Genomic DNA, 16,482 nt, shown 5'->3' with positions numbered 1-16,482 from the left:
TTATTGTTTTGATTATAAAATCAATACTACTGAACTGATTCTCAAACACATTATCATTTTGATATCTTCCAAATGTCTGCTATCAGATACTTCTTAAAAATAGAAGTTTTGATATTCATGGTCTTCAGAAATCGACCTTAAAGCCAAAAAGTCCTTAAAATGGGTGTTTTACTTCAAAAATAACTCATTTTGTTTAAGTCGCATTGAAAAACTGTTTATAGATATGAATTCAGATAGATCGAGAGCATATTGAAAAAATAAAAGTGCTTGGTTTTACAGACCGCAGCTTGTTATTTGAAAAGTTCATAAATATATTTTCAAGAGGATCAAGGAATTTTGATGAAGAAAATTGCCGTTCTGTTCAATTATATTCAATTCCAACCGATACTGATGAATTAATAATGAAAAGACTGACAAAATCTGAGGTGTATCGACTTTGACTTTACACTTTTTGTTACCCTGAGCACAACTATTCTGAAATTTAAATCTTCACAGTTAAACCATTTTATGTTGAAATTTAGCTCAGTGAATTTCTCGTTGTATTCTTTTCGCGGTTTTCATATCACAAAAATATTACAATTAGGTTACATTCCAGTGTTTTTCATGTTTTTATAGATCAAATAGTTTTGAAGCCCTGTTTTATAAATAAAATTTTATTTTTCAGGAAAAGAACAATGACTTTCAAGAAGAAAATCATCGATTTTTCAATTATTCTTATGTTTCCATCAATGACATATGACATCGGAAACCATAAACTTTTTTAACTTTAAATGAATCTTGGAATCAGCCAAAGTTTAGCTGACATAGTAAAATTTTTCATTGTTCAAAAACGCCATCTTTTGTGACCATTTTGACTTTCGGCTCAATTTTCAGACACCACCAAAATTATAATAATATCTTTTCTTCATAAATAGAAAGTGAACATGTAGATAATTCCAAATTAGTATAATTCATGAAAATCAGTTTAGTTGTTTTGAAGATACAGAAAAAATAGTAATCCGGGACTTAATGACCCTTACTGGCTAATTGTCCGTTTTTTTTAACCGCAAAGGAAAGTTAAAAACATTTTTGACAGAAAAAATGTAAAATTGAATTCGAACACAACGAAATATTCCTGCAATTGGTGCTTTAAGACTTATGACTATACAAATATATCAAATACAGACCCCGTTCGTTTTTGGCAACATGCCCGAACATTTCATGTTGCCAAAATCGAACGGTTTATTTTTCTTAAATTTGTTTTCTCTTATTTTTTCAAAATAACTATTTTTATTCCCATTTACGTTATTTTAAGCAAGTTCCAACCATTCTTAGAATTTTTTTTCATTATTTTTCTCATGTTTTTGATACATTTTGTACAATTCTTGTTTTGTTTATAATCTTTGTTTTTTTGTCGTATTTGCTGTTTTTGTCAATTTTCATCATTTTTCAGTTGATTTTGTCATTTTTAGTCTTTTGTTTGCATTTGTTTTTTTTTTAAATTTTTTCAAATTTTTATCTTTTTTTGTTATTTTTGAGTACTTTATAAATGTTTAAAAAAAACTTGTATTTGTTGTTGTATTCTATCACCATAGTTCATCGTAAAAACCTATTTTTGGTATTTGTCTAAATTATATTGGTCCTGTTATAGCACTTACTAAAAGGTAATGTTGTTTTAAAAAACCGTTCGATTTTGGCACATGTGCCAAAATCGATTGTTTTCTAAATCGAATATTGCAAAAATTGAATGTTGCTAAAAACGACAAGGTCTCTAAAGAATGAAACGGTCAAAATTTGATCTAGGGTAAACGCGTGTAAATCCGTGAAATCGTTCACTTAAAAAATCAAATTGAATTTCCTTTTCAAGTTAATTAGTATAAAATTCAGGAAAAATATTCAGTTAGGCTTCCGCTTTTCCAAATTCGAATTGCCGGGTCTTACGCTTAACCCCTGCAATCAGATTTTGTACAGCCACCTTGTCCACTGTGGCATCCTAGATTATGCCTCTGCTCTCACGCTGAAAGAGAGTATCTGAGAGCTAAGAAGTACGTAAACGAAGGTGAGCAATCGCTAGCACAACTGACCTCTATTGTATCTAGGTAGTCATCAGGTCAGTTGTGCGGAAGTCTGGATTTGGACCTCAATACCGGGACTCCACATCCACCTTCTTCGCCGCAGAAAGCCAGTTTGCCTTGAACTGCTGCTCGTCCTTAGCAGTTTTTTTGGTCTTCTTTAGGTTCCGCTTGACAATAGCCCAGTATTTCTCAATTGGGCGGAGCTCTAGCGTGTTGAGAGGGTTCTTGTCCTTGGGAACCACCTGCACGTTGTTGGCGGCGTACCACTTCATGGCCTTTTTACCGTAATGACAAGATGCCAAATCCGGCCAAAACAGTACGGAACAACCGTGTTTCTTCAGGAAAGGCAGCAGACGTTTATTCAAACACTCTCTCACGTAAATTTCTTGGATGACAGTCCCGGAAGCTATGAAAATGCTGCTTTTCAAGCCACAGGAACAGATGGCTTGCCAAACTAGATATTTTTTCGCGAACTTTGACAGTTTCATGTGCTTAAAAATATCTGCTACCTTTCCCCTTCTTTTTGCCGTATAAAACTTCTGTCTCGGAAGCTGCTTGTAGTCGGCTTTGAAGTAGGTTTCGTCGTCCATTACCACGCAGTCAAACTTCGTCAGCATCGTCGTGTACAGCCTCCGGGATCGCGCTTTGCCCGTCGTATTCTGTTCATCATCGCGATTTGGAGTCACGACCTTCTTGTAAGTCGATAGTCCGGCTCGTTTTTGGCTCGAAGCACGGTTGTAGACGAAACACCCAGCTTATTTGCCGCATATCGGAGAGAGAGGTTAGGGTTTCGCTTGAAACTACCGGCCACTCTCTTTGTCGTCTCGGTGGCTTCCGGTTTTCGATTTCCCCCCGAACCAGACTTCCTGGCTATCGACAAACGTTCTCCAAACACTTTAATTATATTTGTAACGGTTGATTTGGCAACTTTTAGCGATTTTGCCAGCTTTGCGTGCGAGTAGCTCGGATTTTCGCGATGCGCGAGCAAAATTTTGATACGCTGCTCTTCTTCCGTGGACGGCATTTTGACAACTGAAGAGTGAATTCCAAAATCAAAATAGGAGCAACATTCTACACACACACATTCAAAATGAGGGGTGTTCAGGTTTTTTAAATGCAAAATTGAAAGAAATACGTCAAGTTGATATTGACCATTACTATAAATTTTCGAACGTTTTCATTTGATTTTTCATCAAAAACAAAGTTTGTTGCGACTTACACCTTTTTCCTAGCAGGGTGAAAATTGCATGTTTTTGTAAAATTAAAATAACTGGTAAAACCAATAAATTTTTCTGTCTACGTCAATTTGATGTCCCATCAACCTTAAAACTTAACTTAACAAGTGGTATGTGGAGGTGGCTTCTAGACCATTGAAGTTGAAAAGTGTTGCATGATGCCCCAGTTGACGGTAATTGATTGGAGATTGTATTGTCAAATTGAATTTCAGATTGATGTCGTTTCGCTTACTACAATTTTCAGAGAAGTGCTTCCGATAATCACCGACACTCTGGATGTAATTAAAACGGCCCGGAGCTACATGATTAACAAATGATATACGTTTATCTAAATTAGCGGTAATTATTTTATCACTGCTCGCTCGTAATTTCGGTCGGTTTTTAATAATTTTATGTGTACCATATACATTTGATGATACCGGCTTTCCCCAATGGTAATTGGCTCCATTATCGGACGTTTAAACGTAATCACTTCCCTGAGTGGGTGGGTGAAATAGCCAGCTACAGCTAATCCCAACCTGAATTCTGAAAAAAATAAAATCATTAACACCTCCCCTTTCTTTTTTTCTATCATCATTTCAACCAAATTGTGGGTTAATTTTTAAAGCTCAGTCGTCCTCGTTTGCTTCCGAAACAATTTAGGTAAACATTAAAAAAGGGGGAAAACGTTGGTAACCCTTTCAAATGCGGGTTCCGAATGAGACAATTCCGTTCATTACATGACGATTTCGAAAGCAAAAATCCCTTTCCCATTTGTTGTCCTTAAAAAAATGATCAGAGACACTTACCTCCCTCATCGGTCATGACAAGCACCGTGGTTGGCGGTCCGAGTCCTTCCGGATTGAACACCTGAATCGAGACCAGATACTGGGTGTACGTTTGCAGGTGGTGGATCTCGTGGCTCTGGAATAGAAGCAAGAGAATAGTCTCATAAGGTTGTTATTTACTATGCAAGATTGATTTTAATGACGAACAGGAAAGGCTGTCTATGGCGACCGTCAAAAATGGGTTTCACAGGTTTTACTACCTATCGCTAAACAGATTAAAATAAGCCATAATAAATTTTCATAATGCTAATGAAATATTTCATAATTGCCTAAACGTTCGAGATTAGTTTATCTCTTAACCCTCATCCGTCCCAGATTTTTTTACCCGTCAATTTGACACTCCTGACTAAACCAATATAAGTATATCTCTTCTTTACCAATCGATTTTTACAAAATTCATAGTTTTGGAAACCTTGTAATGTAACTTAAACATGTTCATCAGTCATTATTCACATACAAAATTTCAGTTTTCCGATATTCAATGTCGAGGGAAAAAAAACCATAAAAACATGCTTCGGAAAAAAGACTGTAGACTAGCTACGGAATACTTAAAAAAATTAACTTACTAAACAAGAAAGCTGACGTGGCACATAAGGATATATTTTTTTGTAATTTTTTAAGATCATCACCATCACTAGAATCGGTATGAAATTTTCTCTCTTGTAAATATAAATGTATTGTGAAAATCTTGCGTGAATATACTCAAAATCCAGGGCGAAGTTGAATTTAAGTGCAACAAAATCTGAGAAATTGCACATTGACAAACAATGCATTTCGTATTTTAACAATCAAAAGATGCGAAAATGTGCCAAACTACGTCAATTTTTCAATCTTTTTTTCAAAATTTATCTCGTATGACAATTTTAACGATTCATTGCTTGAAATGTACGGTTTTTACATCACTTTTTTGCATTTTTTGTGGTCATGATCTTGAAAAAATTTAAAAAAAAATATAGATATCCTTATGTGCAACGTTTAGCTTCTTAATAACTTCAGCTTCACCAAGTGAAATGTTTTTGAGCATGCCGTAGCTGATCCACATGTTTTCTTCTTCTTTGAATAACGAAAAACTGAAGTGATGTATGTGAATTATGTCTGAGAAACATGTTTTTCGAGAAAACGAGGTTTCCAAAACTATAAGTTTTGTAAAAATCGAATGAGAAACAAGAGAGTTATAGTGGTTTTAAGCGAGGAGTGTCAAATTGACACTCAAGGTCTGATTAGGAAGTTTTATTTTCCGGGGCTTTCAGGGTGCGTCCATTGAAAAAAGTAATGAAGCAAAATTAAAGATTTCAAACATTTATTGAGGGTCCCCGAATAAATCCTTTTTCATTTAGATGCACCCGAATAAAGCCGCCAAATTTCCAATAGTGTCATATTGATACTCGTGCGCGAATAAGGGTTAAACTTTTTTTTTTGTAATATTTCAATCAAACATTTCAATTTACATATCTCAATACTCAATCAAACAAATATTGGGAATCCTTTGGGAACTGACAGCAGAACACATACTTCTGGCAATCTAGTACATACATAATTTTTCTTTTTCAATGAAAAATATAAGAATTTTGTGATTGGATTACTGAGTATTTGAAAGTTTCTTAAATTACTATTTACGTAAAAACTGAAAGCTTTTATTTTGTGGGAAACTCTCGAAGTAATCTAATGAGTTAACTTCTTTTATGAGGGTACAGTTTTTTAATCTTCGGGCTCAAACATAACTCGAGAAGTTTTATGTTTTTCCATTTTTTTTTTGGTTTCTCTTTTCTCTTTTCAAGAGGGAATAAAGGTGCTTTATCTTCGGTCGGTGACCAGAAATGATTGTACGTACACTGAAATTTAAAACATTTGAAGTCTTTAATTGAGTTTATAATTTTGAAATCTTTTTTTCATTTCACTAGCTGACCCGGTGTGCTTTGCTACACCTTCTGAAATTGAAGGGAATTTAACAAAAGAGATTAATTTTTGTTTTACTAAATGTTTTTTTCTGTTTTCAAAACCTGTCCTAAAATTTGTTTTTCAATCATTATTTTGTTTCCAAAATTAAGACTCTATATTTACTTATTCATAAGTTCCTAAATTCTGCCACAAAAAAATGTTTAATCGCATAAAATTTTCCTCTCGAGCCAAATTTGGTTCCATTTGCTTCATCGTTTTCCAGCTCATTAAAAATACAATTCCCTTCTATGTAAAATTTGCTCGATCGTTTCTCGAGTTATAAAAAAAGATAGGAGAAGTCTAAAATTCATATTTCCATATACCTCTTCCTTATCGTCCTCCTACTTGAGGGTTCCCAGCATAGAAACATTTCTCCATCTCAAAAACTATCTCCTACTATAATTGGTTTCTTTTTTATGACTTATTCTATAGATTAGAGATGTACCGAATATTCGGCGCCGAATATCGCCGAAAAACCGTTAAGCCGAATATTCGGCTCACTGAATAGTTGAGCTAAGTATTCGGCCGAATAGGCCGAATATTTACTACAGACTTGTACAATTTTTGATAATGTATAAAATATCCAAAAGTAATGTTGTAAAAGCTACACAATCATTAAAACTTATGGTTTCATCAAAACATCTAAGGTGTATCCGCGTATATTTCACTGTAGATCGTACAGGAGAATCCTGAACGGTATTGCTTTATACTGTGATAAAAGTTTATTCCAAATTTTCTGGATATATTCAGACTTGCTCATACACTGCCGGCCAAAAGTTTGGGATCACCCACTAAAAAACATGCAAATTTTGATCGTTCATATCTCACTAGTAAATCTAGTAAAGAACCCAGTTAAGTCAAATCTGGAAGGGATGTCCAGATATTGTTTAATACTTCCCGAGGTTTGCTCGGGTTTATTCAGATTGTTTGCTAAATCAAATAAAAAACTCAAATTCCTCTTTTTAAATTTTGCCCTTTTTAATTTTTATTTTTTCAAAAATCGTTCTGGTTGCCTGACCGTCTGGATACGTGTGGTTGAAAGTATGGTTTGCTTAAGGTAAGCACTGTTAAAGATAATCTATCTTTTCAACAACTACTTTAAAGATATCTTGCTCAAATTCGACCTTCATCTAATTGAATATCAGAGAAGCAATTTTGAATAGCTTGTCATCGTTTCGACATGTTTTACCCCAGATTTCACAGGAACGCAATTGCTTTGGTGATAAACGCCCTCGAAGCGACTAGTCATCTGATGTCTTTTCAGTTATTGGTGACTTTTTAATAATCAAAAAGACCCCTACTTAAAAGTATCTTGTAATACATCATCCGATAATATCATCTGATTGAAAATAATCGACAAAAAACATTAGGTGAATTAATATGGAAGAAAAAGAAAGCATTGAAATAATCTGTTATGGTTTTTTGGGCCCCCCACTTTTCTTCCTATCTCACTCAATGGAAAAAGGAAAACTAATTATAGAAACATTATTCGTATCAAAATACAATCCAATACCAAATCCGGAGCCTTTCGACTGATTAACTCTCGACATCTTAAAGAAAAACTGTGGTGGCCCTCTTTTCTCTTCCTATTTGTTTACTGTGATCCGAGAAGGGTCTCAAAGCACAATAGAGTCTTTTTCCGTGTCCAAATATCCTCCCATGCCAAATTTAGTTCCATTTGCTCGATTCTTTCACCAGTCGTGCAAAAAATTATATGAGAGTTATCGAGTATTGCAAAAATTTGGATGGGCTCCCTTCCCTCTTTTATCCTCCCAATGGTAATCGAGAGGAGTTTCAAACAATCATAAAAGCTTTTCCCATATCCAAATATTCTCTCAAGACAATTTGGATCCATTTGCTCGAATAGTTATCAAATTTTGCAATAAAAATTGTATGGAAGCTCCCCTCCCGCTTTCAATCTTTCCACTGGAAAAAGGGAGGGGTTTCAAATAATCATCGAAACATTACTAGTATTCAAATACCCTCACATGCCAAATCTGGTTCCATTTGCTTGACAAATTCTCGAGTTATGTTGAAAATTAAAAGAGCCCCCCCCCTCTCTCCCTTCCTATTTTCCCTTTGGAAAAAAGGAGGAGTACCAAACATTCATAGAAATATTTCTCGTAGCCAAACCCTCTCTCATGCCGAATTTGGTACCATTTGCTTAAATGATTCTTATGCCATGCAAATATTTCGTTTTTGCTTTGGACACCTCCTCTCCCTTCCAGTAAAAAGGAGGGGTCTCTATCTGTCATGGGAACCTTCCTCGACCACAAAAACACCCACCTGCCAAGATTCAAGAAAATCGGTTCAGAAGTTTTTTTTTTTTTATTCATAAAAGTTAGCGGACTAACACACACATATATGATCTCAGTGAAACTTCATGTTTCTTTGAAGAGATTTCAATTCTACTTAAGACTAAAGCGTACATCTTTCAAGGATATAATGGCTAGCATCTTGCTAATGCTAACACCACTAGCAAACAGAAAGTGTACTATGTATGCTGTGACCGAGGCTCGAACTCATGACCTCTGGCTTATATATATATATATATACCTTCCAAAAATAAATTAAATTTGAAAAAGTTATTTGAATATTGATTTATTTTTTATTGGATAATTTTAAATGAAATGTCAACATAATTCAAAGCGATCATGATTTCATTTTTTCAACTGTGTGATATTAGTACATAGCTCAGCTGGCAAATCAGTTACCTCCTGAGCTGATGTCCGCGAGTTCGAGCCCAACAGTAAACTCCGAACACAGTTGTACCGGATAAGTTTTTATCATTGCTATCATTGCTAATGCGATGTTATGTTTGCTGGGTATCTAAACTTGACTTTCAGGATTTGGAATGTTTTTTTTTGTTTCGATACGCTTCATGAGTTCTTGAACTATTCCAAAATGTAGGTTCTATTGGATTGGGTTCTCCACCCTCTCCCTCTTTCGAAGTTGGAAGGTTTCACGAACTACCATTAAAACATGAGGGATGAATCATCCTCCGGAATTAAAAACTCCCGAGAAGAAAAAAAATATAAAAACCATCAAACATCATTGCTGCTACACTCAGAGGAAATCTTATTATAAATTTCATAACATACATCTTATGAACCACTTTTTTGCGTCCAAACTAATTTTTCATAAGAGTCTTATGAAATTCTTTCATTTTTCGTACGATGTTCTTATGAAAAATAGAAGAAACGGTATTGTGAAAAAATGATGAACACATTCATTCATAACATCAGTTTTTTTTCATCATCTAACAGTACGAAGCAATCGCCAGTTCATAGTTATTATAGTTTTCCTTCAATGTTGAATGTTATTGTTATCTCCGGAATGGTAAGTTCGATTTGATGTTTTTGATGTGAAGGATTGATGGAGCCGTCTGTTGATGCGCTGCTGATGGTGACCATGGAGGATTTAATTTTAAACAAATTTGGCAAACAATAAAGTGAATTTTTACAGCATTAAATATCGAGAATTATTTATATTAGAAAGTGATTTACTGTTTCCATAAGAATCTCTTATGAAAAGCAACAACCTCTCATTGAAGTAGGCGTTCATCTTCAGAATTCATTCGCGTCATAAGACAATCTTATGAATTTCATTAATTTTTCTTATGGCGCCACTTCATAAGAGAATCTTATGGCATACATAATAGTATTTTTCTGAGTGTATTTGAAAAACGTCACATTCCGCATTTGGCTCCAGCTCTGAGTTTGTCCTAAAGAAGGGAGTGTCTCAAATTATTTTTACGCTGACAATTTCTATTATGAAATATGGTCTCTTTTGCTTGGTAATTTTTATAACAAGAAAACTAAAAATATTAAATATGAAACGATTTATACAAAAAAAATTGCATGGCAGCCTTCCCTCTTCCCCATCCCCTTGTTTTCGTACCGTAATCCGGGGCAACATTGATCACTTTTTTTCAATATTTTTCTATATTTTTTTTTAGTAAAAAGGAATGTGGCATGTTTCATATTTTTAAAACCAGCACTGGACTCCTATGAACGTTACACATGGTTGCAGAAATTTATTTGAAAATTTTAAATTTGATTAAAAAATCGATTTCGTCTCTGTTAAGAATTTGATGATTTGGGATATCATTGATCAGTCTCTATTTTGACGGTTTTAACAAGTTTTCTTGATCATAGTGGATACAAAACACCCTCAAAATATTTACAAATGCTAGTTTATCAATTTTACCTTGCTTTTTAACGATTTTTCTTAAAATCATTTATAATCGAAAAACTAACTATTATGGTGCATACATTTAGGGGCAAAAATTAAAACAATTGCTAAATAGTTTGAGCTACAAATACACATGAAATTTTACCTTCACACATTCCTCTAGAGGCCCTCCCACTATTTCCATTCTCGTTTTTTTCAAAATTTCCCATTTCATAGGGTTCCAATCCATAAGTTCAATACGGGCTTACTCTTGGAAAATGTTCTTATTTTTAAATATAATTTTTTTTTCACTAAATAACTATATAAATACCAATACCAATACACCTACATATATTCCATTTTTGGTCTTGTGAGGACCACCTTATTGCCAGAGCGAACTTAATAAACTCCCTTCGGGCCCGAGGGAAACCACCTAACGTTCCAGTGAGAGATGTGTTGGCTGCGGTGGACCTAGATTACATGTTCGAATTATACATTTTCTTTAAATCTATAGATCTTCGTGTATAAATTCATTTTCCCTTTTTCTTTATTCTTTTTTCTTCAACTATACAATGTATGAATTGTAAATACAAAAACAAGGGTTTGGCTATTTAAAACCTTCGGTATGAGCCGTTTCAAATAAACAAAGTTAAAAAAGAACTATACATATATAAAAAAAAGTAGTTCTTTCACATTCAACAACCCGTTTGCTTCTTAATGCTTTTTGGATTCATCAGAAGAGCTGTTTGTTTGCGAGCCTAGGGAAAAATAAATATTTTAAGATTTTGAAATTGCATTTTTACTAACAGAAAAAAAAATTCCAATGCAAATCAAATTTTGCCTATTTGATACTCAATTAATACGCTTTCAAACGTTGAAAACGGTATTCGAAAATTCAAACTATAGACTGAGTTATTGATGCTAATGTGCGAATTTTTTTTGTTGATCACAGTTACCCCCTTTTACGGTACCCAAAAACATTCTCATATCAAATTTGGTTTGGCATAAGTTCTTATGCTATGCAATTGCAAGGCGAAACAATAACAGAAACATATCCAAATACTTTTTCATGCCAAATTTGATTCCATTCGCTTGAAACATTCTCAATTTATGCAAATAAAGTTGTATTGAGGTCACAATGACTCACAGGAAGAAAGAACTAAGACAATTTTGGTTCCATTTTTAAGATTCTCGGGTTGTGCAAAAATAAAAAAAATGCATGTGAGCCTCCCTCATGCCTTCTTAAATTCTAAATGAAATGATGAGCGGTCTCATTTAAAGGTATAACCATTACTTGTACCACATGCTCTTCCATGCCACATTGAATTCCATTTGTATTATTAGTCCTCAAGATATGTAAAGGAGGCCCCCTTCCCTATCTCCCCACTGAAAGACAGGAGTGGTACGAAACATCAAAAGACACCTTTTCGCACTCAAACACCCTTCCATGCCAAATTTGATTCCATTTGCTCGATTTGTACTTCTTAATACAAAAAGTTGTATGAATGCCTCCCTCCGTTCTTTTTCCCATTTGGTAGGAGGGAGGGGTCTTAAATAACCATAAAAACATTTCTCGTAACCAAATACCCTGCCATGCCAAATTTGGTTATGCAGTTATGCACAAAATTGTAAGGGAGCCCTTCCACTTTTCCTAGCTCTTCTCTGGAAGGAGGGTGGGCTACCAAATATTCATTGAAGCATTTCGCGTATCCTGAAACCATCTCATGCCAAATTTGGAAAAGCAATGATTCCACTACGATTATTTGGTTCTATGCTCGTTCAAACACGATACAAACAAATTTCGCGCGAAAACAAACGATTGCTTGTGAAAACAGCAACAGCAACAAAAAAAAATTCCACCTTCACCCTGGCTGGGGCTGAGTAGATGTCCTGAAATTTGTACAAACAGTACCATACAACATGCCACAGAAGGTTTTTGTACAAAAAAAAATTGATCTCGATTTCACTCAAATTGTTTGTACGCTCATTAAAGCAGTGCCATACATGATGCAAATTGTATTTACAACGAAAAAATTTCATCGAATTTGATCGCATTTGTACAAAAGTGCTGAAGTCTATGGCCCGCTTAAAACAGCAGTTCTCAAAATCAACGTCGAATGGAAGTCATGTGAAATCTCTACGAACTTCGAACTACGAATCCAAACTTCAACTCAAACGTCGAAACGTCGTTGTTGTACGGGTGCAAGATCCGTGGAACTTGATTTATCGTCGGGATCATGAAAAGCGATGTAAATCAAGATTTGGGACCCTAGGTGGAGCTGAATTGGCTAAACGCTGCTAAAAGATGTGAACCGGACCTGCAGAGTAGCCATGGATTGGAATCCAGATGAACACTGAAAAGGGCAGACCTTAAAACTCGTGATGGCCACAAAACAAACAGCAAGTCTGCCTCCGGATCGTTAACGGTGCAGATATTTTATTTCTGAAACAGTGTCGAACCCTGTGGTTCAATTCTAGTGCCTGGCTGTATATGATGAACTTTCCTGCAATGGCAACCGTCAAAAATGGCTCCGACGAGTTCAAACGTACTCGTTGGTACCATCACTGTAATTTTTCCCGTGTCCAGCCTTTCATTCTGTTGGAGGTTTACTTATTGATGGTTTCACGTCTCGATGACCGAGCACCGCAGTTTGATCAATTTAATGTGCGTGAATATTCGATAACCCCATTACGGTAATGGGTCGAATATTTGAAGCGAGGTTGAAAATGTCGCAGCACCCGGACATAGCACGGGAAGAGAACCTTCAACATGTTGTTTTCCCTGTTATTGATATATGTACATACATAGAAACCCGGTAGAGTCACAGCTGGTAGACCGCTGGACATTTTCCACACCATCGACCGTCCGAAGGACACTGGTTTCTGTCTCTCTTGGGAGGCACCACCACTAATAGCAATTTTCCCACTCGTCACACTCATAGCTCCCGCCCCCGATTCAAAACCAAGAGTTCCGGAATCAGTTCCTGGTGCATCCGTGCGATTTCCCCCTCGAATGATGATGTGGGTGGCAGCCGACCTGCCGCAAAATACAATGTTTGCACAAATGTTACCACCGACCGACGCAAGTTTTCAGGGAACTCTCACTGCTGCTGTTATGTCACCTGTCATTCCGGAAATAGCCTAGAAACCTGTTGTAGCAAAGTTTAATTACTCCCACTCTCTATCTCAATTGCTTAAAATTTTCTATTAAACGAATGAAAGATTGATTAATTAACTTGGCGACTCGGCGAATGGGCGATGGGAGCTCGTTGTGGGTGTTGAAATTTAGACTGCGCTTTGAAACGCTTGCATATTTCATGGGTTCTAATTTGGTCGAATCGAGTTTTTGCTAGGCTTATGATAGGTAAACACATTTTGGCCAGGGATGGTATCGAGGGCTAATTGGAAACAATTTGTCAACATCACCCTTACCTGATTTTCGGGTTTGGACCAACTTATTATGTTTGTCATTTTGTTGCCGTTGAATATATTACTGCCAAAATGAGCATTCACTCGAACTGGAAGTTTGTTGAAACAAATTATGACGGTCGCCATGGAACTTCTTCTACTATGTACAGAATACCGCTGACAACTTACTTTCTATAGAAATTTTTTAAAATTTTACACCTCTCACATCTTTTTTGGTTGAAATTACTGCCAACCGAGGCAATAAAAATTTTGGAAGCGATTCATTCAGTCCTCATTTGGCGCAACAAGTTTTAATATTTTTTGGAAATTTGTATTTTTTGCTGAAATATAGAAACTTTGACCCTTTCATGTCATTCGTGTCTTTCCTAATTTGTGTGGTTCATTCAAAAATCACCAGAGATCTACTAAATGTACATAAAAAATAAATATTTGTTTTGTAGTATTTCTTGATTCTTGCAGTACATTCTATGTTAACAAACTACAAACCCAAGTTGTACACTAGAAATGATTTTTGATGTTATACAAACAAAATATACAGACTTTTTTCTACTCTAGCGTTTTTGATTGCTGGTTAACCGTAGGATAAAAATATTAAATATCAAAAAGCTGTTTTGTATAGCCAAAGAGTTAAGCAGAACCTTGGAAAAGTAATTCCATGAAATCTTTGAAAACGCTAGTTAGCAATAGTTGGCATTTAAAAAAAGACTTTCCTTGAATTCATATTTTTTTATTTTGGAGTGAATATAACTTCTTCCATGAAATACTTAGCTGTTTCTCATCTTAGCATAAAATAAAGATTGGAAATTAAAATAGGTAATAATTAAATAGAAACTTCATTCCAAGATTATTGGAATTTTATGGAATTTTCGGGAAATTTCTTCTTCCATACAAAATTGGAACTCGATGAGCTTATTTATTCTGGAATCTTTCAAATCATTTCATACCTTAAACTGATGTGAGGTGACCCAAAAGGTATCAAAAAAACATATGAGAGCCAAAGGTCAATTTTTGTAGCGGTGCAATGTAGAGTTTTAAAAACAGCTTTTATTGTTATACATATATTTTGAGCTGCACAGACATTTCTTATATTTTTGTATAACTTTATAAGAACGATTCTCTCCAAGTAACCGGAATGAAAATCATACGATCACTCTAATGTAAGGCTACCCGACTGCCAGGTTTTATCCGAATTTGCCCGGATATATAATAAAAAAAAACTGGGAAAAGTACGGCCCTGTTGCCCGGATTTCATTCGTAAAAGCCGGGATTTTGCCGGGATTTTGCCCGGATTTATATACTTTATTTGCCAATTAAAAAAAAATTTGTACAATTTTTTTCTTTTGATTATCCAAAACGATTTTTTTTAGCAAATTTTATTAAACTACCCATAAAAGTTTTTTTTTAAAGCCTTAAATACAATTTCAATTCTCATGACGAGTTGTTTTAATGGAAAATATTTTATTTCAGGTTTTTTTTAAGTAATTCCTGGATTTTGACCAAATTTGACCAGATATTGTCCGGATTTTGATTGTCGGTTTTGAAATTAAATGTCCGGATTTGGCCAGGTTTTTGGATAAAAAAGTCAGGATTTGTCCGGCTCGGATACGTGCTGCAAAAATTCTGGCAACCTTACTTAAATGACATAACAATTTAAAAAAAATCTCCCATGCCATTCTTTAATTGTGAAAAATGTTTTTTTGTTGGAAATAAATGAGAATTTCACATTTTTTTTTTATTTTTGAGATTTTTTTAAACTTTTGTCATTTTTGTCATTTTTGTCATTTTTGTCATTTTTGTCATTTTTGTCATTTTTGTCATTTTTGTCATTTTTGTCATTTTTGTCATTTATGTAATTTTTGTCATTTTTGTCATTTTTGTCATTTATGTCATTTATGTCATTTATGTCATTTATGTCATTTATGTCATTTTTGTCATTTTTGTCATTTTTGTCATTTTTGTCATTTTTGTCATTTTTGTGATTTTTGTGATTTTTGTCATTTTTGTCATTTTTGTCATTTTTGTCATTTTTGTCATTTTTGTCATTTTTGTGATTTTTGTAATTTTTGCCATTTTTGTAATTTTTGTCATTTTTGTCATTTTTGTCATTTTTGTCATTTTTGTCATTTTTGTCATTTTTGTCATTTTTGTCATTTTTGTCATTTTTGTCATTTTTGTCATTTTTGTCATTTTTGTCATTTTTGTCATTTTTGTCATTTTTGTCATTTTTGTCATTTTTGTCATTTTTGTCATTTTTGTCATTTTTGTCATTTTTGTCATTTTTGTCATTTTTGTCATTTTTGTCATTTTTGTCATTTTTGTCATTTTTGTCATTTTTTGTAAGTTTTGTAATTTTTGTCATTTTTGTCATTTTTGTCATTTTTGTCATTTTTGTCATTTTTGTCATTTTTGTCATTTCTGTCATTTTTGCCATTTTTGTCATTTTTGTCATTTTTGTCAGTGTTGTCAGTGTTGCCATTTTTGTCATTTTAGTCATTTTTTGCCATGTTTTGTCATTGTTGTCTGTTTTTCATTTTTGTCATTTTTGTCCGGGAAATGGATTTTGAAATCTCCAACTTAAAAACCGAGCAAATTCGGCCAAAAACCAAGTATTTTCATAAAAATTCTAGAGAACAGGTGAAGAATAAACACATGAAGCTCTAAAATCACATTTCCATAAAAAGGTTGGAAGTTTATTTACATGAAAATAGCTTTAGCTTTCCAGAATATCTTTTAGACGTACCTGGGCCGAAAAAACCAAAATCGTGCAAAATCCGGGCATTGGATTTAAAAAATTTCAACATCCGGGTGAATCCCGCAAAAATCCAG

General features: G+C 34.4%; 1 protein-coding gene across 1 annotated transcript in view; it reads right to left on the bottom strand.

Moving 5' to 3' along the window:
- LOC129760719 (tyrosine-protein phosphatase 99A-like) overlaps positions 1-16,482 on the bottom strand; it is a 352,268-nt gene that overhangs the window by 85,089 nt on the left and 250,697 nt on the right. The window contains exon 8 of the mRNA XM_055758409.1: positions 4,078-4,192. Coding sequence (XP_055614384.1) covers positions 4,078-4,192 — 115 coding nt within the window. The remainder of the gene's footprint in view (positions 1-4,077; positions 4,193-16,482) is intronic.

The sequence above is a fragment of the Uranotaenia lowii genome, chromosome 1 (genome assembly GCF_029784155.1).
Source record: "Uranotaenia lowii strain MFRU-FL chromosome 1, ASM2978415v1, whole genome shotgun sequence".
NCBI lineage: Eukaryota > Metazoa > Arthropoda > Insecta > Diptera > Culicidae > Uranotaenia > Uranotaenia lowii.
The sequence above is the reverse complement of the archived record's forward strand: the minus strand, read 5'-3'. Positions and strand labels throughout refer to the sequence as shown.